This window comes from Pongo pygmaeus, chromosome 1 (genome assembly GCF_028885625.2).
Source record: "Pongo pygmaeus isolate AG05252 chromosome 1, NHGRI_mPonPyg2-v2.0_pri, whole genome shotgun sequence".
NCBI classification, from domain to species: Eukaryota; Metazoa; Chordata; class Mammalia; order Primates; family Hominidae; genus Pongo; species Pongo pygmaeus.
In genome coordinates, this window is record NC_072373.2 from 1,137,751 (window position 1) to 1,164,143 (window position 26,393).

General features: G+C 38.8%; 2 protein-coding genes and 1 pseudogene across 5 annotated transcripts in view; 2 read left to right on the top strand and 1 right to left on the bottom strand.

Annotated features, from left to right (window-relative positions):
- The first annotated feature begins 681 nt into the window (after positions 1-681).
- LOC129033177 (olfactory receptor 11L1) lies at positions 682-1,649 on the top strand. Its single transcript, XM_054481274.1, is given in 2 exon segments — positions 682-1,609; positions 1,612-1,649. Coding segments are annotated over 2 exon segments (966 nt in total).
- Positions 1,650-7,696: 6,047 nt separating this feature from the next.
- The window catches only part of LOC129033258 (olfactory receptor 14A16), a 31,069-nt gene continuing 12,372 nt past the window's right edge, over positions 7,697-26,393 (top strand). For 2 of the 4 annotated variants that reach the window (XR_008501563.1, XR_008501562.1), the window contains exons 1-2: positions 7,697-7,820; positions 9,086-9,191. The gene's annotated coding sequence lies outside the window, so the exon portion shown is untranslated. Of the gene's footprint in view, positions 7,821-9,085; positions 9,192-18,580; positions 18,748-23,544; positions 23,660-26,393 lie in introns of those variants that run through there. The other 2 variants (XR_008501565.1, XM_054481510.1) reach the window with 2 other exon arrangements.
- Positions 14,322-15,341, bottom strand: LOC129033234 (3-keto-steroid reductase/17-beta-hydroxysteroid dehydrogenase 7-like; annotated as a pseudogene).

Here is a 26,393-nt window from a genome sequence, read left to right on the forward strand (position 1 = left end):
GATTATAGGCACACACCACTACACCCAGCTAATTTTTGTATTTTTAGTAGAGACGGGGTTTCATTATGTTGCTCAGGCTGGTTTCAAACTCTTGACCTTGTGATACGCCTGCCTCGGCCTTCCAAAGTGCTGATATTACAGGCATGAGCCACTGCACCCAGTGTGCAGGATTTTTTTTTTAAGCTTTGTTGTTATTGTTAGTTTTCTGAGTTTTTGTCCAGCTTTATTGAGGTGTAGTTGATAATTATTGTATACTATATATCTAAAGTGTACGACTTTGTTCTCATAGATGTATTCATTGTGAAATAATCATCACAATCAATCCAATTAACATATCTATCACCTTAATTTTTCTTTTTTGTATGGTGAGAACACTGAAGATCTACTAATCAGAGTCCTTTTTTGCCTGTCTTTGGATAGGAGACCTCAAGATTTCAGAGAAACCAGATGAATGAAACTTGCTGAGTCTCCTTACAAGATCTAACATTCACATTCAGCTTAAGATTTCAAAACGTGTTCTTATAAAAGAGATACGGAATTGTGCATTTATCCTTCTAAAAAGCTGTGCATACAGATCTAAACTATTTAAAAATTAATCTCTGAAGTTCCAAACATCACTAGTGATAAATTTGTGCCTTGCATCCTGTGCTTTTCCAGAATGTTTTTCATCCTCCACAGGCAATGGAGCCCCAAAATACCTCCACTGTGACTAACTTTCAGCTGTTAGGATTCCAGAACCTTCTTGAATGGCAGACCCTGCTCTTTGTCATTTTCCTGCTCATCTACTGCCTGACCATTACAGGGAATGTCGTCATCATCACTGTGGTGAGCCAGGACCAGCGACTGCACTCCCCTATGTACATGTTCCTCCAGCATCTCTCCTTTCTGGAGGTCTGGTACACGTCCACCACTGTGCCCCTTCTCCTAGCCAACCTGCTGTCCCGGGGCCAAGCCATCTCCTTCTCCGCCTGCATGGCACAGCTCTACTTCTTCGTGTTTCTCGGTGCTACCGAGTGCTTTCTCCTGGCCGTGATGGCCTATGACCGTTACCTGGCCATCTGCAGTCCACTCCGCTACCCCTTCCTCATGCATGGTGGGCTCTGCACCAGGTTGGTGGCGGTCTCCTGGTGCACAGGGGTCGGCACAGGCTTTCTGCCTTCCCTGATGATTTCCAGGTTGGACTTCTGTGGGCCCAATAGGATTAACCATTTCTTCTGTGACCTCCCCCCACTCATGCAGCTCTCCTGTTCCAGTGTTTATATCACCGAGGTGACCATCTCCATCCTGTCAATTGCCGTGCTGTGCATTTGTTTTTTTCTGACACTGGGGTCCTATGTTTTCATTGTGTCCTCCATATTGAGAATCCCTTCCACCTCTGGCCGGAGAAAGACCTTTTCCACATGTGGCTCCCACCTGGCTGTTGTCACTATCTACTACGGGACCATGATCTCCATGTATGTGCGCCCCCATCCCCACCTGTTGCCTGAAATCAACAAGATCATTTCTGTCTTCTACACTGTGGTCACACCATTGCTGAACCCAGTTATCTACAGCTTGAGGAACAAGGACTTCAAAGAAGCTGTTAGAAAGGTCATGAGAAGGAAATGTGGTATCTATGGAGTACGAGTAAAAGGAAGTTCCTTTATTAGGTAAAGAAAATTGCACAGAACGTGCAGTGGATTAAATTCGGGGTTAAGTGAATGGTAGATTCAGACCTTTAAACCTGAAGATCATTGTCAGAACTGCATTGAATTCTGTAGGCCACGAAACAACAGCTTTTTGAGGGTTCCTCCCTAGCAACTGGTCAGAAGATAAATTGCCTCCATCAAACCATTTTGAGATCAGTTTTGTCCTAGACACTTTCTAACATCTTGTTAGGAAAATCTGATTGAATTCCAGTGGATGGTGATTACACACACATTACTTTCACATTCTACAATAAGATTTCCCTTTGTTTATATAACCTTATATACAGAAAGCTCTGCATCTTTTCGGTACTATTAGTAGACTGGCCTTGTGAACCTAAAACCTGGTGGGTGCCATTGGTGCTTATTAAATAGCAGTAGAAAGAATAAATAAAAAAAAGAAGACATTTAAAATGTTTGTTGACCTACATTATCTCTTAATGATAAGAAAGAAGTAAGGATTTTTGAAGTGCCAAATATTCATCTACAAGACCTTAGATGTTTTAGCGTTTTTTGTTTAATGAAACTGTGGGAAGGAAGGGAGGGAGGGAGGGAAAGAAAGGAAGGAGGGAAGGGAGGGAGGGAGGGAGGGAGAAAGAAGATCCTCAGTATTCTGTGCTACTGTGAGTCCTGAGAGTCAGAGGATGTCACTAAAATGTTTAAATCACTTTTTTTTTCTTGAGTCAGTGTCTCACTCTGTCGCCCAGGCTGGAGTGCGATGGCACGATTTTGGCTCACTGCAACCTGCGCCTCCCAGGTTCAAGCGATTCTCCTGCTCCAGCCTCCTGAGTAGCTGGGAATACAGGCGTGCACCACCATGCCCAGCTAATTTTTGTATTTTTTTTTTTTTTTTTTAGTAGAGATGGAGTTTCACCCTGTTGGTCAGGCAGGTCTTGAACTCCTGACCTCATGATCCACCTGCCTCGGCCTCTCAAAGTGCTGGGATTACAGGGGTGAGCCACTGTGCCCAGCCTCTTAAATCACTTTTATAGTTTATTTTATTCAGCCAGTTTAGAAGATCTCTACAAATCCTGCCCATTGTTTGATTCATTAATTCTACAAATATTTTTAATCTCATGATGCAGGCCATGTCTTGTGCTACAGTCTGAATTTCCTGGAAAGACAATGACATAGAAAGGACCAAGCAAGCCAGGCACGGTGGCTCACACCTGTAATCCCAGCACTTTGGGAGGCCGAGGCCGGTGGATCACCTGAGGTCGGGAGTTCGAGACCAGCCTGGCCAACGTGGAAAAACCCCGTCTCTACTAAAAATACAAAATTAGCCAGGCATGATGCATGCCTGTTATCCCAGCTACTAGGGAGGCTGAGGCAGGAGAATCACTTGAACCCAGGAGGCAGAGGTTGCAGTGAGCTGAGATCATGCCATTGCACTCCAGCCTGGGCAACAAGAATGAAACTCCATCTCAAAAAAAAAAAAAAAAAAAAACGAAAAAGAAAAAAGAAAGAAAGGGCCAAGCAAGACTTTACCTTAATAGACCTTCCAATGCAGAAAGGAGGAGAAAAATGTAACAATTCATAAAGCAATGATTGATTTATTTCTACTTGTGATGATCATTATGAAATAATAAAGTGAGGCCGGGCGCGGTGGCTCACGCCTGTAATCCCAGCACTTTGGGAGGCCGAGGCGGGCAGATCACGAGGTCAGGAGATCAAGACCATCCTGGCTAACACAGTGAAACCCCATCTCTACTAAAAATACAAAAAATTAGCTAGGCGTGGTGGCGGGCACCTGTAGTCCCAGCTACTCGGGAGGCTGAGGCAGGAGAATGGTGTGAACCCGGGAGGTGGAGCTTGCAGTGAGCCGAGATCATGCCACTGCACTCCAGCCTGGGAGACAGAGCGAGACTCTGTCTCAAAAAAAAAAAAAAAAGAAAGAAATAATAAAGTGCAAGCTGGAGCATGAACACAGAACGACAAGTCTGAGTCAATATACATGATTAGGGAAGCTTTCTAGTTACATAGCGCTTCACCTACGCTTCAAGAGTGAGGAGAACAAGAATGGAGAGTAGTCCAGCTAGAGCATGGCATGAGTGGCAGGAGAAGGCTGAGGAACTGGGGAGATAGAGGAAGGAGCTCAGTCTGGAGAGAATGGTAGGGGCTAATCCATCTCTGTCATTAAAAACCCCATAGGGTTTTCAGATTTTGCCCTAAGGGAAATGATTATCAAAACATACTAATACTAATTAGGGAATGACATGATATATTTTGCATGTGCGAATTCCATTGCTGCGTAGAGAAAAGACTAAAAGAGAGCAAGAGCTGTTGGGGTCATTGCTGTAGCCCATGCGGGATCGGAAGCTGGTTTGATTTTAGGTTTCATGATGTAATCCATCACAGGAAGTACCTCATGGATGGCGAGGTTGGGAGTACCTGTTCCGGTCTCACTCGTTCCAGTGCAGTGGTCCCTGAGCCTCAGGGTTCAATGCACTTTCCCCCTCTAGCTCATGTAATTTCCCCCACCACATGTCCTTGGGTTCTTTTACCTGCCTTTTTCTAGCCCTCACATTTTCTCTCCTTTCTGGGATTTGACCTGTGAGAAATGTCCTCAGTCCTTTTTTGATTCATCTGGTTCAAATATTGGGTAGAAGGAAGGTGATGCATTAGAATCTCAGATAGAGCAGGAAATGGATGCGGTAGGGAGAGAAGTTTCATTAGTTTCAGCTTTTCGGTAGACTACCCAAACAATCAATATCTTACCTTGCAGGTGGTCATCTCTGATTAGTATATTAGCTGTGCCTTATGTTTAACTGGACTTATGTTACTCTACCAAAAGCTTCTTTCTAATGTGTTAAATTTGGTGGTGCAGGGCTCTGCATATGGACAGTAAAAAATTATTGATCCACACATTAGGGATAGTAAGAAATTACACCAAAAGAACATTTGGATGTATAGATCTGGAGCTCAGAGGAGGGGCCTGGCTAAAAGTTAAAAATTTGGAAGTTTTTAACATATAGATGATATTTGAAAATATGGAAACAAATTCGACTTTTTCAGGGAGAGTGCAAACCAATATAATAGAGTGAAGAACAGCACAAAAGAATTTTAAAACATTAAATTTAATTGAAGGAAAAGAAATCCCAAAAGGAGTTAGCAGGAATGACCACAGAGGCTGGGGGAGCTTAGGAGGTAGCTGCATTTCTCTAAGGCATGAGAGTGTTGTGAAAAGGAAGAGGCAGTCAACACGGAAGATGAGGATTAAAGTGTTTTCATCAAACTTCTCAACACAGACTTTAGTGTTGCTCCTGGGAAGGGCAGCATGTTTGGCATGGGGATACTGCATATCAGACTAGTGGAAATGGGGCAGGGAATGACTTGTAAAACAATGGAAGCAATTGTGTGTGAAATAATTATCCTGAAACATGTAATTCTTCTTCATTTTTTTTTTTTTTTTTTTTTTTTTTTTTTTTTTTTTTTTTTGAGAAGGAGTTTCACTCTTGTTGTCCAGGCTGGAATACAATGGTGCTATCTCGGCTCACCATAACCTCCGCTTACCAGGTTCAAGCGATTCTCATGCCTCAGTCTCCTGAGTAGCTAGGATTACAGGTGGGCGCCAACACGCCTGGCTAATTTGTTGTATTTTTAGTAGAGACAGGGTTTCTCCATGTTAGTCAGGCTGGTCTCGAACTCCCGACCTCAGGTGATCAGCCCGCCTCGGCCTCCCAAAGTGCAGAGATTACAGGGGTGAGCCACTGTGCCCGGCCATGAGACACGTAATTTTGAAAGGTTGAAAGAAAAAATTGTGTTGGAGGGGCAGTTGTACTTTTGTAAGATGTTAGCATCTAAGTAAGTTTGAACACTTATGGGAAAGGTCCATAGTGATAAAAAATAAATCTGAGGAATCAATATAGAAAGTGATGACCGATAGCCTGAGATAAAACAAGAAGGCATCTTGTTCAAATGTGGAAATACCAACATTCAGTACGGGAAGTGTTTTCTTTAGTGTAGGAGGCAGAAAGGAGAGGATCATTGTAGTCTTATGAGGATTTAAAGAAATGGAGATAGGGCCAGGCTCAATGGCTCGCATCTTTAATCCTAGCACTTTGGGAGCCAAGGCGGGAATATGGCTTGAGCCTGGGAATTTGAGACTAGCCTGGGCAACAGAGTATGACTATGTCTCTACCAAAAATAGTAAAAATTATCTGAGCATGGTGGCATGTGCCTGTAATCCTAGTTACTCAGAAGGCTGAAGCACGAGGATCACTTGAACCCAGTAGGTGCAGGCTGCAGTGAGCCATGACTATGCCACTGCACTCTACCCTGGGCAACAGAGTGAGACCCTGTCTCAAATAAAAAAGGAAAGAAATGGAGATGGCACTTGTACAATTTCCCAGCTGAGGAGTTACATGACACGTTTGGTGACAAGGTCAATTGTTCTTATTTACCATAGACGGTGTAGGTCAGGATTTAAAGAGTGGCAAAGGCATTCCATACTCATCTTGCAGAGTGAGATTGACAGCTGACTGAAGACGCGGGTGGATTTGGGAGCAAAAATGAAAGCTTAGTTGAAATAGAGTGTGATTGATTTATTGTCATACTAGCTTGCCTGTGTACCTTTTTTTATTTCTTTTTTTTTTTGAGACGGAGTCTTGTTCTGTCACCCAGGCTGGAGTGCAGTGGCACGATCTCGGCTCACTGCAACCTCCACCTCCTGGGTTCATTCTCCCTGCTTCAGCCTCCCGAGTAGCTGGGATTACAGGCACCCACTACCACGCCTGGCTAATTTTTGTATCTTTTTTAGTGGAGACAAAGTTTCGCCATGTAGACCAGGCTGGTGTTGAACTCCTGACCTCAGGTGATCCGCCTGCCTCAGCCTCCCAAAGTGCTGGGATTACAGGGGTGAGCCACTGTGCCCGGCCTCTCTTTTGCATTTTAAGCTTTTATATTTAGTATATTTATTCTAGCAAACTGCATAGGGCTTTATATTTCAATCTGATATTTATAACAGTAAAAATTAATATATTCATGTTTATTGATACAATTCTTATTGTTGCAGATTCATAATTCATATTTCCATTGTTTTCTAAAATTTGTTTTATTTCTCATTGTGTAAACAGATTGTGTTTCTCTCATTATTCCCATTTTTCTTTGTTGAGATAATCATGCTCCACTGATGCCAAAGTTTTATAATCTTACTATAGTTTATACAGTTCTACTTATTTTTATATGATAATTTTAATTTATTTATTTATTTTGTATATGTTTGAGACAGGGTCTGACTCTGTCTCACACTGTTTCCTAGGCTGGAGTGCAGTGGCACGATCACAGCTCATTGCAGCCTTGACCTCCTGGGTTCAAGCAATCCTCCTGCCTCAGCCTCCTGAGTAGCTGGGACTACAGGCATGTGCCACCACACCCGACTAATTTTTAAATCATTTCTAGAGGTGGTGCCTCTCTATGTTACCAGGCTGGTCTCCAACTACTGGGCTCAAGCGAGCCTCCCACTTCGGCCTCCCAAAAATGCTAGGATTACTGACGTGAGCCACCACACCAGCCTATGATAATTTTTACACTTGAGAATTCTTTCTGTAATTCACAAGTTTGCAATAATACCAAATTATTGCAAATTTTTGCTCCATATGGGCAATGTTGGCACTAATCTACATCAGCAAAACCTTGTCTCAGATACTTTTTTTATCTCCAGCTAATTGAGACACAAACTTTTATTCAAACATTTAGTTGATCCTATCAAAGATAGTTTTGTAAAAGATTGAAAAATTATCAACACTTTTGCAAATATTTATACTTTATTTCTATAGTATTTTTATACCAACTGCAAGATTTTGAAGAATAAATTAACCTCCATGTGCTTCCATACAATGCAAAGATAAATAAAAGTTAGAAAAGGGGAATATGTTTAAACTTACAGAGACAATAATTTTCAGTGTGTGAAGGAGGGTAAACTAATTCATCTGTAGTTTTCCACCCTTACTGGCAGTTGGAGCAGTTGGAGTTCCAGAATCCTAGGTGCTCAAGTGCCTCTGTTATAATTGGCTGCCGTGTGCGCCTATGGTCCAATGTGACACTGGAAGCCATAGCTGCCGCACTGACTTCGAACTGGAATCCTGAACCCTCTGCATGTGCTCTCAACATCCCAGGCAGCTTAGTCCCCACAAGGTAAACATTGAAAATAAACCACTATGATATTTACAACTACCAACTACATCTTTTATTGGTCCATTTATTAACACGTGACAAATTTGTTAAATATGTTAAATATATTAGACCTAGGAAATATAGGTCAATATGTTAAATATATTATTAGACCTAGGAAATATAAGTCTAATATATTTAACATATATCCTCCCCCTCCCAATAATTATGGAATATAACAAAGAAAGACAGATTTAGAGAAGTTGATTATCATATATCTTAATCTGGATTTTTATAGGAAATATTGCATTCAACCATAATTTCAACCATGTTGCTCAATTTTGTTAGAAACAAAAAAAGGGGCTAAAACTATTTCTTCTCACTTTATCCTGAAGTTTGTAGTTTGATAAGTGAATTACCTTGTTTCCTCTATAACTCTCTTTACAGTAAAATGAGATATGAAGCATGGAAAGGGGAAATTGGACATTGGTGACTGAGTTTATTCTTGTGGGGATACCAACCACTGGAGCCCTTGGGGGCCTCCTCTTTGTGATTTTTTATAAGCCTATTTGGTGACAGTCCTTGGAAACATCCTTATTATTACCCTGATTCTTGTGGATTACAGGCTCCACTCACCCATGTATTTCTTCCTCAGCAATCTCTCTTTCAGTGAAATATTAACCATAACCGGTGCTGTTCCTAAGATGCTGGAGGGCTTCCTGTCAGAGAGGAATTGGCGAATGCTCTGCACAGTCCTATTTCTATTTTCTTTCCAGATGCACTGAGTTTATTCCTTTTGCTGTCATGTCCTACGACCACTATGTGGCCATTTGCAGTCCTCTTCAGTACCCTGCAATTATGACCAGCTCACTCTGTGCCCACCTCGTCATCCTTTCCTGGGTGGGTGGCTTTCTCCTCATCCTCCCATCCACCGTCTTCAAGGCAGGACTGCCATACTGTGGTCCCAACGTGATTGAGCACTTTTTCTGTGACAGCGCCCCTCTGCTCCACCTGGCCTGTGCTGACATTCGTGCCATTGAGCTGTTGGACTTTCTCAGCTCCCTAGTCCTGCTCATCAGCTCCCTCTCACTCACAGTGGTCTCCTATGTTTACATCATCTCCACCATTCTGAAGATACCCTCAGGCCAAGGTCAACGCAAAGCCTTTGCCACCTGTGCCTCTCACTTCGCGGTGGTCTCCACGGGCTATGGGATCTCCATCTTTGTCTGTGTTCGCCCCTCACAGAAGAGCAGCCTGCACCTCAACAAGATCCTCTTTATCCTCTCCAGCGTCATCACACCCCTCCTGAATCCCTTCATCTTCAGTCTGCGGAATTAAGCCATGAAAGATGCACTGAAGGACGCCTTGGCCAGAGGACAGAGCTTGCTCAAAGGGGTAAGGTCCACATGAGGATTCTCTGAGAATCCTCTTAGTCCTGGATATATTCAGCTTCATCAATGATGATTCTAACAAAGTCCTAAGACATTTGTAAATGAATACATGGTCTTAGTTATGAAAAAATTTCCAGTTTTCATAATGAAATGTACCAGGTTTATGTGCAATTTAAATTTCCAATATTGTGTTTCATTAATGAAACTTTTCATTATAGGTAGTAAGAGGATGTGGTGGTGGGTAAGAGTGTGTGTGTGTATATATATATATATTTATATATATATTTTTTCATATCTATGTACTGTGGAAAGTAAAGTTTTCAGAGCACGTCTCTTCTCAACACAAATACACTTAAACATAAATCCATCCTTGGAATATAATTTCAGAAGTTGTTTTATGGGCTTAAACTCTATATTACTTTGAATATAGGTCATTAATTTTTTAATTCATCATTTTCATTCATTTTTACTAATGGCATTTGCTTTTTGGATGAGGAAATGTAAAATGCCTAAATAAAGTGCTTAAAATATTTCTTTATATTGATTTTTTTCTATCTTTCACAGTTTGTTTAAGTACAAGTATTTTATAATTTAGTATTAAGGTTATTCTGAAAAAATTAATTGCCAACATTTGTAATGAGAGAGGCAATGAGGGAATACATGATCATTGGAGAAAAATAACAAAAAAACAAAAAAATGAAGACAATGGATTTGTCAAGGACAAAGAGGAAAACATTTTTGTACGATCAGAAAATAATTGTTTGGGAATTGATAATATCAGAAATTTTGTTTTAGAGTGACCATGCCGATATAAGCTTCAGGAAACATAGTGCACATCTAAACTGCTAATAGGGATAACAGAAAAAAATGGAAAATTGAACATGAAAGTAAAATAATATAAATTATCTAAGCTGAAGTATAAAAGGAAAAACAATACAGAAAAATGAGCATACCAACAGGGAGTTTTGTCACAGTAGAACATTCTCTAACTTATGTATAATTGCAGTCACACTTAGGATTAGTGAAACTGTGAAAGAAAACAAATATACAAAACTAGTAACTAAATAATTCCCAATTTGTATTTTAAAAATCCTAGATTTCAAAAAAAAAAAAGATAATAAAACCCAAACAATACAATAAATAACATCTTGGCACATACTAGTCTGTTTCAAACTAAACCTCAAAATAAAATTTAAAAAGAACCATTAAAAAATGACACATTGGATGCTGGGGGAAAAGTTTAAAAATAGTCATTGAGTTTTCATCAATAACAATGGTAGGCAGACGACAACTGAAAGACATGTTTTAAAGGCTGAAAGAATAAAATGAGCAACTATATAAACAAAAAGCCATGGAAATCAAACATCTATATCCTTCCAAACTGTGATATAGAATACTACCTTTTCTTTTTTCTTTTTCTGTCTTTTTTTTTTTTTTTTTTTTGAGACAGCGTCCTACTCTGTTGGCCAGGCTGGAGTGCAGTGGCGTGATCTGGGCTTACTGCAACCTCTGACTCCCGGGTTCAAGCGATTCCCTTGCCTCAGCCTCCTGAGTAGCTGGGATTTCAGTCATGCGCCACCACGCCCAGCTCATTTTTTTGTATTTTTAGTAGGGACGGGGTTTAGCCATGTTGGCCAGGCTGGTCTCAAACTCCTGACCTCAGGTGATCTGCCCACTTCGGCCTTCCAAAGTGCTGAGATTACAGGCATGAGCCACCGCACCCGGCCAGAATAATAACTTTCTGATTAGAGCCATAAGAACGCAGAAAGTATTTGTCACTACACATGTAGATAATAAGTAATATTAAAAGGTATCTACAGGTAAATGGGAAATGATTACCAATGGAAAATTGTATCAATTAAATGAAACAGAATGCACCAGAAATTGTTATTAAGTTAGGTCATAACAAAGACTTTGCTTTATTTTTTCTTGCAATTTAAAAAACAAGAGACTGCTTAAAGCATAAACAGCATGAAAATGTAATGTGGAATAAATAGAAGTAATACATATGACAAAAATTGTCTAATAGTTATTACATTTTTGGAATAGGAAATGTGACTAGGAAAAAGGAAACGGGATGCAGGAAGTGCAGGTCTAGACATTTTTACTGTTGTTTTCGAGAGGAAGAAGGATGAACTATAAAGTGTGTGGTATAGTTGTACAATATGAACTATTATATATTTTAATAAATTAAATATACAATATTAGCTTTAAAACAAATACTAAAAATAATAGTAATATTATGTAGTATACCTAAGAATTCTATAGGAGAAATGAAAGGAAACACTAAAATAATATGTTAACAACAAAAAGAGAGGATAGGATAAACTGTGAAACAAAAGCAATTAGGATGAATGGAAAATAAATGACACCCAAGGATGTGCCAATAAACATGTATTTATAGATCAGTTCTCTCTGGGAGAAAGAAACCAGTTGTTGAGAGACTCCTACCCTCTGCGCAACAAAGAAAACATCCACATCAGAAGGGTAGGGAAAGCTGAGGCACACTCCAGCATGGACCCTGCTCTAGGCACTGTGCCACACAATCAGGAAGGGAATCCTCAACACTCAGCTCTTCCCTGTGGAGAAGAGAGTTCAGACCTCACATATACCACCCTAACTCTAAGGAAAATCAGGAAAGGAATCCTCAACACTCAGCTCTCCCCTGTGGAGAAGAGAGTTCAGACCTCACATATACCACCCTAACTCTAAGGAAAATCAGGAAAGGAATCCTCAACACTCAGCTCTCCCCTGTGGAGAAGAGAGTTCAGACCTCACATATACCACCCTAACTCTAAGGACAATCAGGAAGGGAATCCTCAACACTCAGCTCTTCCCTGTGGAGAAGAGTTCGGACCTCACATATATCACCATAACTCTAAGGTCCCCCATGGCATGGCTCCTAATTCACCATCTCTGAGAGCAGAGGGGATTAGGCATGAGCAAGTCTGTCTATAACACAAGAAAAAGGGAGGCAGTTTGCTATTGATAAGACTGTGGATGTGTTCCCAGGGGCTCCACCTTTTGGGAACAGAGCTCAGTGTTTTTCCCCAAAAACACACTCTTCTAATGGCTTCTCAGTTCCATCGTGGATTTGCAATGTCAGACAAATTGTAGCCTGCTGGCAGCCTGAGAGGAAAATCAGCACTTCCCATGCCTTCTTCCTGGGCTTGCCTCAGAAATAAATCCAGATCTATTCATCTCTCTTGGGAAGGAGATTGTCGGAACATCGAATGCCTCAAGTTTTACCGCTTCCACTGGAGAGACTGCATCCTAAACTTTCTAGCTCTGGATGCAGAAGGGCCTTGGCATATGTGAGTCATCTGAGATCACGAACAAAGAGGTGGTTTTAAACAAGACTGCAAACATTTCCATTTTGGGGGCTACACCTTTGAGAGTAGTGTTGCAGAAAAAGGGCTGGGACATGCAGCTCTAAATCTCTCGGAAGAGGTTTACAGCACACATTTCCAGTAGATACTTGACAGCCTGATAATAAACTTGCATTGAGGAGCTAACAGGGCAGACAGACAATAGCCCTCTGGCTGCCTGAGCCAGAGCTAAGAACTTCCCAAGCCTTTCCTCTGGCCCACCTCAGTGATAAACCCAATCTGTCCATTCTTCCTTGAAGCAGCTTATCCATGCATCAGGTGCTACAACTACTATAGCTCACACTCAAGTGACTATCTCTTTCATGACCTAGCCCTGGGAGTCAATGAAGTTTTGCATTCCTGTGTGGCCCTGGACCACAGAAAACAAAAAGGTAGACATACAATGGGCTAATTTCCAAGAGCCATCTGCTCTGTATCAAAGGGTGCAGCATGAATGTGCACACAGGCATTTGCCACAGATCCCCCCAGCTCAGTGCAGAGAGTGGAAAAGCCCATGTTCACCTTCAACATGAGGATAGAAAGAAATCGAGTCCACAACCAAAACCCCTGGCTTTCCAGTTATAGCTAGAGGGTCTGGCTTCAAGTTTATTTCTCTGCTTCTGTGAGTTTAATTGATTTAGATTCCACATATAAGTGAGAGCATGTGGTTTTTCTCTTTCTGTGTTTGGTTTATTTCACGTAGCATAATGTTCTCCATTTCCATCCATGTTGTCACAAATGACAGAGTTTCTTCCACTTTGAGGATGACTTGCATTTTATTGTGTATATATGCCACATTTTCTTTACCCATTCATACCTTGATAGATACTTAGGTTGATTCCAGAACTTGGCTGTTGTGAATAATGCTGCAACGAACACGGGAGTACAGACATCTCTTTGACATATTGATTTTCAATCTTATGGGTAATTACCCAGAAGTGAGATTGATGAATTATATGGTAGTTCAATATTTAGTTTTCTGAGGAACCCCCATTATGGCTGTACTAATTCACATTCTCACCAACAGTGTACAAGGGTTCCCTTTTCTCACATCCTCACCAACACTTATCTTTTGTCTTTTTTTATTATATCCATTCTTACAGGTGTCAGGTGACACTTTGTGGTGCAGAAGATTTTTATGTTGATGTAATTCCATTTGTCTATTTGTCTATTTTTGATTTTGTGGTCGTACTTTTGGGGTCAAATTTTTTAAAAAAATTGCCCAGACCAATGTTATATAGTTTTAACTGTATATTTTCTTAGTAGTTTTACAGCTTCAGGCCTTATGTCAAGTCTTTAATTCATTCTGAGTTGACTTTTGTATATAGTATGAGATAAGGTCTAATTTTATGCTTTTGCATATGGATATCCAGTATTCCCAACACCTTTTATTGACTGTCTTTTTCCTTTTCCTATTGTATATTTTTGGCATCTTCATCAAAAACTAGTTGACTATGGGTGCATGGGCTCCACTTATTTCTAGGCTCTCTAAACTGTTCCATTGATTGATGTGTCTATATTTACACTGTCACCCAGGCTGGAGTGCAGTGGAACAATCTCAGCTCACTGCAACCTTCACCTCCCAGCCTCGGGCAATCCTCTCACCTCATCCTCCCGAGTAATTGGGACTATAGGCGCATACCACCAGGCCCAGCTAATTTTTGTATTTCTTTTTGTAGAGATAGGGTATCACTATGTTTCCCAGGCTGGTCTCGAACTCCTGGTCTCATGTGATCCTCACGCCTTGGCCTCCCAAAGTGCTGAGACTACAGACATGAGCCACTGTGCCCGGCCTGGCTATCTGTTTTTTGAATAGTGACCCTAACATGCTTTTCCAGTTCCAGTAACTTTTGATAAAATTTTTCAGCAATGTCTTTATGTAGATCCATCTTCTGGGTCATTATGTAATTTCTTCCAAAGCCAGTGGTGGCACTCAGATATTTGATCAGAGGCTTGAGAGATTCGAGCTTTTGGTGGAAAAGCCATACCAGTGATTCTATTCCATCGTATGGTGTCAAAGTGAATGCATCTGCAAAAAAGCGAAGCAGCCATATTAGTGGCATCAACAGTGTCCATACAAAGGGAGCCAGAACTCCATATGTCAAACTGGTCAATGCTCTACCTGGACATACTACATTGGAATAGATACCCTGCTGGTTGAAGTTCCTGTTCAAAGCCACACTCAGAAGGTCAGTGGCATATCTGGAAGAGCTGTAGGGCTCCTTGCCTCTTCTTGGCTTGACAAAGATGCTTGGCAGCATCTTTGATGCTGAAATTAGATTTCCTTGCATTTCGAGATGATGTCCAGATAAGTTGAGATGGATTGTCACCATGGTGAGGAGAGGCTCCAGTTCCTGAATCAGGATAAAATGGCCAAAGACATTGTTCTTAAACACCTCCTGAAGTCCATTAGCAGTAATCTCATTATCCTGGGTCAGCAGGCCTTCAGCTATGGAGAACATATGAATCACTTTTCTTCAAAAGAGGTCAGAGAAAAGTGTTTTGACATTTAGCTGTGGATTGGGCATGATCCCAGCATTTCGACTTATATATAGTCTAATTTCTGAAACCTTTGCTTAAGTCACTTGGAGGCCCAGAAAACTGACTGCAGGTAGCTGAGATGGTGGTGGGGTGAGAGGCCAGCGGAGCAGCACGGACAGCTTCTGTCTTGCTTCATGTTCCTGCATGTCAAACAGATGAAGCTCATCATCTTCCACCAGCAGTCACTTTCAGAGGGCTAGGCCAATGCCACTCCTCGCCCCGGTGATCAAAAACACCTTTTGCATATTCGTGCCTGCACACTTCCAGGCCTAAATTAATTTTCAAGCAGTTTATGCTATGATGAAGAGATTCAGTTGTAACCTTGACTTTAGCCAAATACTGATTTTAATGAGTGCTACCATATGTATTTGGATCCCATTCATGAATTGTTAAAAAATAAAATAAAATCTTGATTTTTTGGATTTATTGTGTTGCCATCTGCCCATATTGTAAATTTTACTTTCAAATGATTAAAATTTTTATTTTTTGGCTTTAACATTTTGATTAATATTAATGCACATTACTGTAATAACTTTATTACCTATAAAAATAAACGTAATAAAAATCAATATTTTAGTTAGGAAATTAATTAGACTATTTAAAAGTAGTTCTTAAGACAGTATTATTGCTAACTTTTTGTTGACTTTGACTGAATAATGTAATAAAAATCTTTTAGTAAGTTAAAAAATGTTAAATCGGCCGGGCGTGGTGGCTCACGTCTGTAATACCAGGACTTTGGGAGACTGAGGTGGGCGGATCACAAGGTCAGGAGATCCACACCACCCTGGCCAATGTGTTGAAACCCTGTCTCTACTAAAAGTACAAAAAAATTAGCTGGGCATGATGGTGTGTGCCTGTAGTCCCAGGTACTCGGGAGGCAGAGGCAGGATAATCACTTGAACCCGGGAGGCAGAGGTTGCAGTGAGCTGAAATTGCGCCACTGCACTCCAGCCTGCCGACAGAGCAAGACTCTGTCTTGGAAAAAAAAAAAAAGCTAAATCATGTCTCAAGATTGTATGTATTCAAATTCATTTAGTCACAATTACTCATGATTATGTTGATTTCTCATTTTATCTCACTTTGAGTTAGTAAATTATTTTATATTCTTATCTCTTTATATAATGGACCTCAAAGAGTTTCTTATTCACATAATTATAGTTGTGAACTATAAAATATGTGAACACTTTTCTAATTTTTTTAAGATTTGTTTCAAAGTTCTCAATTTGGAAGAAGTCCGTATGTTGCAATTGTTGAACTCAAAATATAAAGAAATATGCACCATATATTTAAAAATTCACTTGAAAGAATAAAAAAGTTTAAGAAATAAAGTATGAGAATAATTATTGACCACACAGATTTGGAGAAAGAGCCAAGTAGAACTTCAAATATGGAAGCAGACTATTGTTTAAAATGAAATTCCGATACAATTTTAATAAAAAATTATTACATTGAGATAATTTTCCAGAACATTTAACAGAGAATAGAAAAATGAAATTTCACAAACACACACATACACAGAAGTCAGGAATAAGTTAGGAATATAAGAAACGAGAAAGAAAATAAGAATCAAAAAGAAGGATGAGAGATAATGTCTTAGGGGTAATGGCTGACATTTTTTCAAAATTGTGAAAGGTATGAATTGAAGAACAATTTATCCTGATCTGATAGGTAACAAATAATCTACAGATTGTGTGTAGAATATGTATATATATATATATATATACACCCCTCTGGATCCATTGTTAACTCTCCTCCAGCCTGCACTGTGGCCTGTAGTCTAAGTTTTCTGGACTGTATCAGCAAAGTCACCGTCCTTGGCTTCTGGTTAGATGAGGCCAATGAGGAGAATTTGCAGAGCAGATAGAATTAAGTTCTGTTTAGGGAATTTAATCTTCAGTTCTTTTTTTGTGAAAGTCTCTCAGGTTGGTTGCATAATCTGATTGAAGCTTTCATCTATCTGATTGAAGCTTTCATCTCTGCCCGCCAGCACTTCTGCCCGCCAGCACTTCTGCCCGCCAGCACTTTCGCCCCCCAGCACTTCCGCCCCCAGCACTTCCGCCCGCCCCCACTTCCTCCCATCTCTTTCTCCTTTTTGCTTTACTCTTTTACTGCACCATTTCAGCCGTAAAGATGGCTGAGGTGTTCTAATGTCACTAGCAGTAACTTTATAAATAACCAACTTTGTAAATATCTACATTCACATTCAAAGATCACTGCACACTCAAAGAGGCAGACTACCATGTCTGAGTTTCATTAAAAAAAAAAGATCATAAATTTGATTCCAAGTTACACAGGTATCTAAATGGCCAATATTCAAATATGGTAGAGATATTTACATGTAAAAGTGTAAAGCATGTAATTAGAGACTCAGTAAAATTAGGAAGCTGTAAGTGGCAATCAGGCATGGAAGCATGGTCAGACATCTTAGTTAAGAACAAAGGTCAGTTATATAAAGTTGAAATATTTAAAATTACAAATATCAAATTCTAAGGGACAACTACATAAAGAGATATGCAAATATGAAGGGATGACTAATGGACTTTATAAGAGATCTAGAAAATAATGGCCAAGCATATTGCTCAGAATTTTAGAAAAGTATATGCCATGTGAAAACAATTCCATCTGAAGCCTAGACTCAAGGTATATGCACATAAAATTCTTATTCATTACAAAGGGAAAAAGCATGACTTCGAAGTGGAGAAATCTGGCAGACACCATCTTAACCAGGTGATTAAAGTTAGCACCAACAGTAATGGAACAAATTGACATCCTTGCCTTCTTGTAACAACCTGATTATAATTTTGAGGAAGTCACAGAAAATTTTAAATCAAGGGACATTCTACAAAGTACCTGACCTTCATTCTTCAGAATGTCAAACTCATGAACACAGAGAGATTAATAAACTACTCCAGATTAACGGAGAATAAAAGGACATGACAGTTAAATGCAATGTGAGATTAATGTATTGAATTTTAAATATGTAGTTTTAGACATAGATAAAGATACAGATATAGAATAGATACAGATTTTAATGATGACATAATTATGATATAGGAGATAAGAAACTACATAAGCAGGGTATGGGAGTCCTCGATAAAGTTTCTCTTTTTAATGTAAAGCAGCCCCAAAATCATTTTCTAACAAAGAGCAGCCTATAAAATTGAGCTGCAGACATAGACAAGCAAGCTGGAAGCTTGCACAGGTGAATGCAGATGGGAAAAAGCTACCTGGGACCAGGCACGTTCAAAATGGTGGCTCCATCTTTGCTTCTCTTTGCCAGCCAGGTGTACAGTAAAAAGCAAACAAGACGCCCTGGTCAAGTGGAAAGCCCATTGCATAATCAGATTAAGGTGACGTGGCCAGCCTTCCCCCGGCATTATGCAAATGTCACACCTGTGGGCCCTATGTAAATCAGACACCACTTCCCCAAGCCTGCCTATAAAATCCAGCGAACTCCGATGCTGGCTGGTCCCTCCTTTCGGAAGGCCCTCTTTCTTACTAGAGAGAGCTCTATTTTCTTTTCTCTTTCCTTTGCCTATTAAACCTCTGCTCCTGAACTCCTGGTGTGTGTCCGTGTCCTAAATCTTCTTTGTGGGAGACAGTGAATCCTGGATATTTACCCCAGACAGTGACACCACTTCAATTATAAAGGTATTGTTGGAACAGTATTAAATTTTACAGCTTATCTGGATGATGTACTGACACTTAGAACAATATGAATATTATTTTATTTATTTTTATGTTTTTGCTTTTAATTCAATTCAATTTTATGATATTAATAACTTTAAATTTGAATTTTGGATTGGTGCTTAACTTTTGAGTGTATGTCTCCTCCAATTCTGGATGCTTCAAAACAGGAAATACATATTTATCATATCTTTCCCAGTAAAAAATAGTTGCATAGTATTTTTCCACTAATATTCATTCAGAATTGACAGTTTTGTGCTCTGATGTCCACTGCCTAAAAACATTTTTTCCCATATTATATTTATTTTCTGTATGCATGCTTGAAGACCTACTGCAGCACTTACAGTATTATTTAATTGTCATGCTAGATGTTGGGGTAACTATTTTATTTTATCATCTTTTGTTATAATATTTTAGAAGCAGGGTCTTGCTCTGTCACCCAGGCTGAAGTGTAGTGTCACAATCATGGCTCAGTGAGTGCAGCCTCAACCTCTTGGGCTCAAACGATCCTCCCACCTCAGCCTCCTGAGTAGCAAGGACTACAGGTGTGCAGCACCATACCCAGATAATGTTTTTATTTTTTTATTTTGTAGAAATGGGGGTCTCTCCAGGTTGCTCAGGTTTGTCTCAAACACGTGGTCTCAAGTGATCCTTCCACCTTTGCCTCCCAAAACATTGGGATTACAGGCATGAGCCACTGTGTGCCCGGCTTATTTTATTTTAATATTGTAACACAACTCTTGACCTTTTCTTCATCTCAAAAGTTAAGAAATTACTCCAACTCCTGGTAAAAGTAGTGGAATGTAGGTTCTGCAGAAGTTGAAGCAGAGATAAGCCTCAGAGATATCAGGCACCCCACAAAGAGTAGTGGGAATAAGGAATACAAATCAATAGGGTCCTTTAGTGAATACAGACATTATATATTTTGAAACCCTTAATTTTATTTTACAAAATTCAAGTGACAGTCTTACATTCAGCTGGCCAAATATTTTATATGCTTCCCTTCTGGGGAAACTGAATTCTGGAAAAAATTTGTATTTGAGATCCCTTAAAACCTCTGCATCTTTTCTTGATGAAGTTCAGCTATTGATAAGCTCATTCTTTGCTCCTAGAATACCCAATAAGCTTCCTCACTCTTAATTATGAACTGAGAGCCTAGTCAGATTATTAGATGTTGTGTGAAATGTGTAATTTGAAAGATGTATTAGTAATTTTAAACCTATATTAGAGTTCTTCAGAGAAACATAACCAATAGGATATATGAGAGGGGATTTATTGAGGGGAATTGGCTCACATAATCAGAGGCAGAGAAGTCCCAGAAAGGCCAAGTGTGAGTTGGATGATCAGAGAAGCTGGTATTGTGATTCAGTTTGAAAGCCTCAGAACCAGGGAAACTGATGGTGCAGCCCCAAGCCCAAGGCCAAAAGCCCAAGAGCCCTTGGGAGGCCGCTAGTGCAAGTCCCACAGTCCAAAAGCTGACGAATCTGGAGTCTGATGTCTGAGGGCCAAAGGAGGAGAGGCATCTCACTCCTGAAGAGAGAGATAACAGAAAGAGAGAAAAAAAATCCCCCTTCTGCCTACTGTTTGTTTTAGCCAGCACCCCCGCCCCCCCCCCACCCCCGCCACACACACACACCCCAGCCCCATTAAGGGCAGGCCTTCCTCTCTCAGTACATTGACTCACATGTTAATCTCCTCTGGAAACACCCTCACAGACACATCTAGAAACAAAGCTTCACCAGTCACCTAAGCCTCTGTTAATCCAGTCAAGTTTGACACCTAAAATTAACTATCACAGTATGAAAAATACAAAACTATTAAAATAATAATAGCAACAGAAATTTGTTTACAACATAAAAAACATAAATTGTGACATAAGAGACTTAAAATGAGAGGAGTAATAGAGTTTTTAAATTTAATGTAGATAAAGTTAAATTGTTAACACCTTAAAATAGCCTGTTATAAGTATAAAATGTTTTAAGTTATTATCATCCTAACCAAAAAAGCCAAAACCTATAGTAGATACAAAAAGGATAAAAAGAAAGGAATCAAGGCACACCACTAGAGAAAATCTAATCACAAAGGAAGACAGCGAAAGGTGAAGAAAGGAACAAATAATCTATTAAAAAAAACACACAAAAGAACTCCAGAAAATATTTAACAAAATGGCAGCAGTAAGTACTATCCAGTTTATCAACTGCAAATGAATTAAATGTTCCAATCAAAAGACATAAAGTGGGTGCATAGATAATATACCTTGCCTTCAAGAGATTCATGTCATCGTAAAGGACACATGTAGATTGAAAGTATAAGGATGACAGGATATTCCATCCAAATGGGTATCAAAGAGAGCAGAGGTAGCTATACTTACATAAGATAGACTTTAAGTCAAAACTGTAAAAATAGACAAAGTTATTATATAATGATAAAGGGGTTAATCAATCAAGAAGATATAACAATTGCAAATATATATGAATGTAACATCAGCATACCAGATATATAAAGCAAATACTTTATCTGAAAAGAGAGATAGTGATAAAGTAATAGTAGGGGATTTCAATACTCCACATTCAACTATGAACTGATGTGTTAGTAATCATCCAGCAGTCAATCAGTAAGGATTGGACTTCAACTACACTTTAGACCAAATGGACCCAACAGACACATACCAAACATTCCATCCAACAGCAGCAGCAGATATGTTCTTCTCAAGTGCACGTTAAACATTATTCAGCATAGACCAAATGTTAGGCCACAACGTGATTTTTAACAAGTTTAAGATGAATGAAATCATATCAAGTATCTTTTCTGACTACGTGCTATGAAACTAGATAACCATAATAGTGGAATCTCAGAAAACTTCACAAATATGTTGAAATTAACATGCTTATAAACAATTAATGGTTCGAAGAAGAAATTAAAAAGGAAATCAAAAAACACATGTTGATTCAAACAAGCATGAAAACACAACATATTAAAACTTATGAGATGCAGTCATGCAGTTCTAATAAGAAAATTTATAGCACCAATGCCTACATGAAAAATAAAGATTTTTTTTTTTTTTTGAGACGGTGCTTCGCTCTTTTTGCTTAGGCTGAAGTGCAATGGCACTATCTTGGCTCACTGCAACCTCCGCTTTCCAAGTTCAAGTGATTCTCCTGCCTCAGCCTCCTGAGTAGCTGGGATTACAGGCGTGCACCACCACGCTCGGGTAATTGTTGTTTTGTTTTTGTTTTTTTTTTGTATTTAGTAGAGATGGGGTTTCACCATGTTAGTCAGCCTGGACTCGAACTCCTGACCTCAGGTGATCCACACACCTTGGCCTCCCAAAGTGCTGGGATTACAGGTGTGCACCACTGCGCCGGGCCCAAGAAAGATCTTAATAAAACTTAACATTATGCTCAAGAACCTAGAGAAAAAAGAGCAAACTAAGCCAAAAATTAGTAGGAGAAAGGAAATAACAAAGAAAAAAGCAGAGAAAAATAAAAATGAAGTCCAGAAAGACAATAGAAAATAGCAACAAAACTAAGTCCCCTTTTTTAAAAACATAAACAATAACAGCAACAACAAAAACACCCAGTCACTGGTGGCTTCACAGGTAATTTCTATCAAATCTTTAAAGAATAACTAATGCCAGTTCTCCCTTACACATTTCAAAAATATTGAAGATGAAGGAACACTTCTAAAATCATGTTATGAGGCCAGTATTACTCTGATACTGAATCCCGACAAGGATACTGCAAGAAAAGAAAAATTACAGGCCCATGTTCCAGATAAACATAGATGCAAAAATCTTCAGTGAAATACTAGCAAATCAAATTCAACAGCACATTAAAAAGATCATTCATCACAATAAATCTGGATTTTTCCTTCAGATGCAAGTGGGTTTAGAATATGCAAATCAATAAATGTGATCTACTGCATTAACAGAATGAAGGACCAAACCATAGACCATTTCAATAGAGCCTGAGAAGGCCTTTGATACAATTCCTTTCATAATGAAAATTCTCAACAAATTAGGTACAAAATCATAAGGCCATAAATCACAAGCCCACTGCTAACATCATTTGCAAGAATGAAAAGTTTAAACATTGCTTCTAAGATCAGGAACAAGACAAGGATGGACACTCTCAATACTTTTATTCAACAGGGCATTTTATGCACAGCATGAGGACCATAACTAATAATATTTTATTGTAAACTAAAAAATTGCTGAGAGCAGATTTTAGGTGTTCTTACTACATACTCACACACAAAAGGCAATTATGTGAGGTGACGGATATGTTAGATTGCCTGACTGTATTATTATTTCACTATGTACATTCATATCAAAACATATTATACACTTTAAATATATATAATAAAATAAATAGATAAGACAAAAAGTTCAAATATAAGTCGGATTATTCTACTCCTCTACTCAAAACCATCCAGATTTTTCTCTCACTCACAGTAAACAAACTACTTCCCATGACCTGCAGTGTCTGCCTGATCCTGCTCTCCATTTTTTCTGTAACACATCTCCTAGTCTTTTTTTTTTTAATCTGCTCCCCTGGGGCTGTGCTAAACTCTGAACCTCACCTGTTATACCCCCACCTGTGTTCTTCATGGTACTACTCCCATCGCAATCTCCTGGGATAGCTTTTTCCTCTGCTCCTCACACACCCTCTCTCTAAGCACAGCATGGAGATGCTGGTGTTTTGAGAAAGTGACTTCCCACACACCTTTGGAATTTGACTCACTGCATTGTTTTCACTGAAGTTTGCCAACAGAAAGATCTGGCCTTTAGTAAGCACTCTATAAATGAATAAAGAAGCATTGAAAACAAGCCTCGGAGGACATCTGGAATTTTCATGCGCCAGATTCGAGGTATAGAGTAAGTCATTTTTTAAAAGAAAACTCATTATATTTTCTATTTTTAAAATTTTTTTATTTTTAACTTTTATGGGTACATAGAGATGTGTATATTTATGGGGTACCTGTGATGTTTTGATTCAGATACACAATGTGTAAAAATTATATTAGGGTAATTGGGGCATTCATCGCCTCAAGCATTTATAATTTCTTTGTGTTAGGAACATTCCAATTCCATTCTCTTATTTTTAATTATACAATAAATTACTGTTGATTGTAGTCACCTTGTTGTATATCAAATACTAGATCTTATTCACATTTTAAATGACATTTTTGCACCCATTAACTATTGCTACTTTCCACCACACTCCCTACTACCCTCTCAGTCTCTGGGAACCGCCATTCTACTCTCTATCTTCATGAGTTCAATTGCTTTGATTTTTACCTCCCATATTACAGTGAGAACATGCAAAATTTGTCTTTCTAAGCTTGGCTTATTTTACTTAACATAATGCCCTCTGGTTCTATCTATGTTGTTGCAAATGACAGGATTTCATTTGTTTTTATGGGTAAATAATATTCCATTGTGCATATGCACAACATTTTTAAAATCTACTCGTCTGTTAGCTATTCCGAACAGTGAATAAAAATGCAAGTGCAAATACCTCTCTGATATACTGATTTCCTTTCATTCAGTTACATACCTAGCAATGGGATTGCTGGATCATATGGTAGTTTTATCTTTAGTTTATTGAGGAACCTCCACACTGTTGTCCATAGTAGCTGTTCTAATTTACATTCCCTCCAACAGTGTACAATTCCCTTTTCTCTACATCCTCCCCAGCATTTGTTATTGCCTGTCTTTTGGATAACATCCATTTAAGATCATTATATCATTATAGTTTTTACTTGCATTTCTCTGATGATAAAAATCACATTTCATATTTTAAAAAATTTGGAGTTAAAATTTGTCTGGATTTGGGAACAATTAAAATTCTTATTTTACAAATAACAGAAACTAATAAAACCTAAAGATATATTTTTTCTCTGATGCTCAAATTATTCAAAGTAGCAGTATTAGCTTTTCCTGTGAGTGAACTTCACACACAGAAATGGGATAAAATACTACTTTTTATCTTTTTAATTTTAAGTATTCCACAATAGGATTATAATTTTTAATACTTTTGGCACATTATAGTATCTTCATTGAGGAGTATGTATTATGAATATCAGATGTTGTAACTCTTAGTGATATATTTTTGGATTAGCACACTAAGCTGAAAGTGTATTAAATGTTAAATGAAATCACAAAATTAATGAGAAGTAACTAGAAATAAATGAAGCAAGAAACTTAGGACTAATCTTAAAAAAAAATAATGTGAAGTACTTCTTAAGAAGGCATGCTATACTTTCCAGCTTCTAAACGATTATGAGGATAGCTCAGTCAGACAGAATCATCAATACCACTGTCTTTGAGTCAATTTTCCCTTACCATTTTGTTTCCCTCATACTAGAAGAAAGAGACATGTATGGACATCTGTCTTTGTAATCATATGCTTTTTTACTCAACCACTCGGGGACTATTAGTGATGCTGTAAGATGAAGTCACAATACTTTAACAAGAATAGCCACGGAGATTAATCAAATCAAATATCATTAAAGTGATTTTTTAAAAACCACTCAAAATATTTTTACTTCTTTGTCTGGAATAAATCCTAACATTTATTTTTAACTGTTCATTCAAATATCTGGGGTTTTTTCTAACAGATTAAAATTAGTTTATATCACTTCTCTTCTAAATCCAGCAGACAACATTTACACTGTGATTTTTCTTTATCTATCACTCCTGAGAGAGAACAAGCACAATATTTAAAAGAAAGAACCAAAGAAGAGAGTGCAGGCGGAAAATTGTGAAGTGCAGTTTTAATATTTTACTAAATTTACATTAAGGTCAATGTATACAATCTGTAGAATTAGAAAGCCCCCACATGTCACTGCAATAGGAATGAATAACCACAGTTTTCCATCAGAGTAAGACCATCTGAATTATGTTCAAATTATGTGGAGATCCTTCTCCCCTGCCCCATAATTTGCAATACTTTTTTGGAAGGGATAGAGGGGAACAGAGAAAGTGGTGGACATAAAAACATTAAGATTGCGATATGCAAGGTCATGCATTGTAGTTGTATAACTTGGCTATGATGAAAGAGAAAAAAAGCTTGAAAGAGAAAACATATTTTAGCTTATTAAATATGAGAAAAAAGTCAAAGTGGCAGATGGGGGATTAAAAAAGAAAAGTATTTCAGTAATATAAGGCTAACAATATATTTATTTATTTGTTTGTTTTGAGACAGAGCCTTGCTCTGTTGCCCAGGCAGGAGTTCAATAGTGTGATCTTGGCTCACTGCAGCCTCCGCCTCCTGGGTTCAAGTGATTCACCCTGCCTCAGCCTCCCAAGTAGCAGGGATTATAGGTGCCCGCCACCACACCCAGCTAATTTTTTGTATTTTTAGCAGAGACGGGGTCTCGCCATGTTGTCCAGGCTGGTCTTGAACTCCTGAAGTCAGGCAACCCACCTGCCTGGGCCTCCCAAAGTGCTGGGATTACAGGCGTGAGCCACCACGCCCAGCCAGCTCATATATTATAGGATCTGTTGCCTACAGTAACCATGTGTGTGTCCTATGAAACTATAGGCACAAGATTGCAGATCATGATGTTAAAGCAACATTAGTTCAATCTCTTTTTAAAATTTCAAA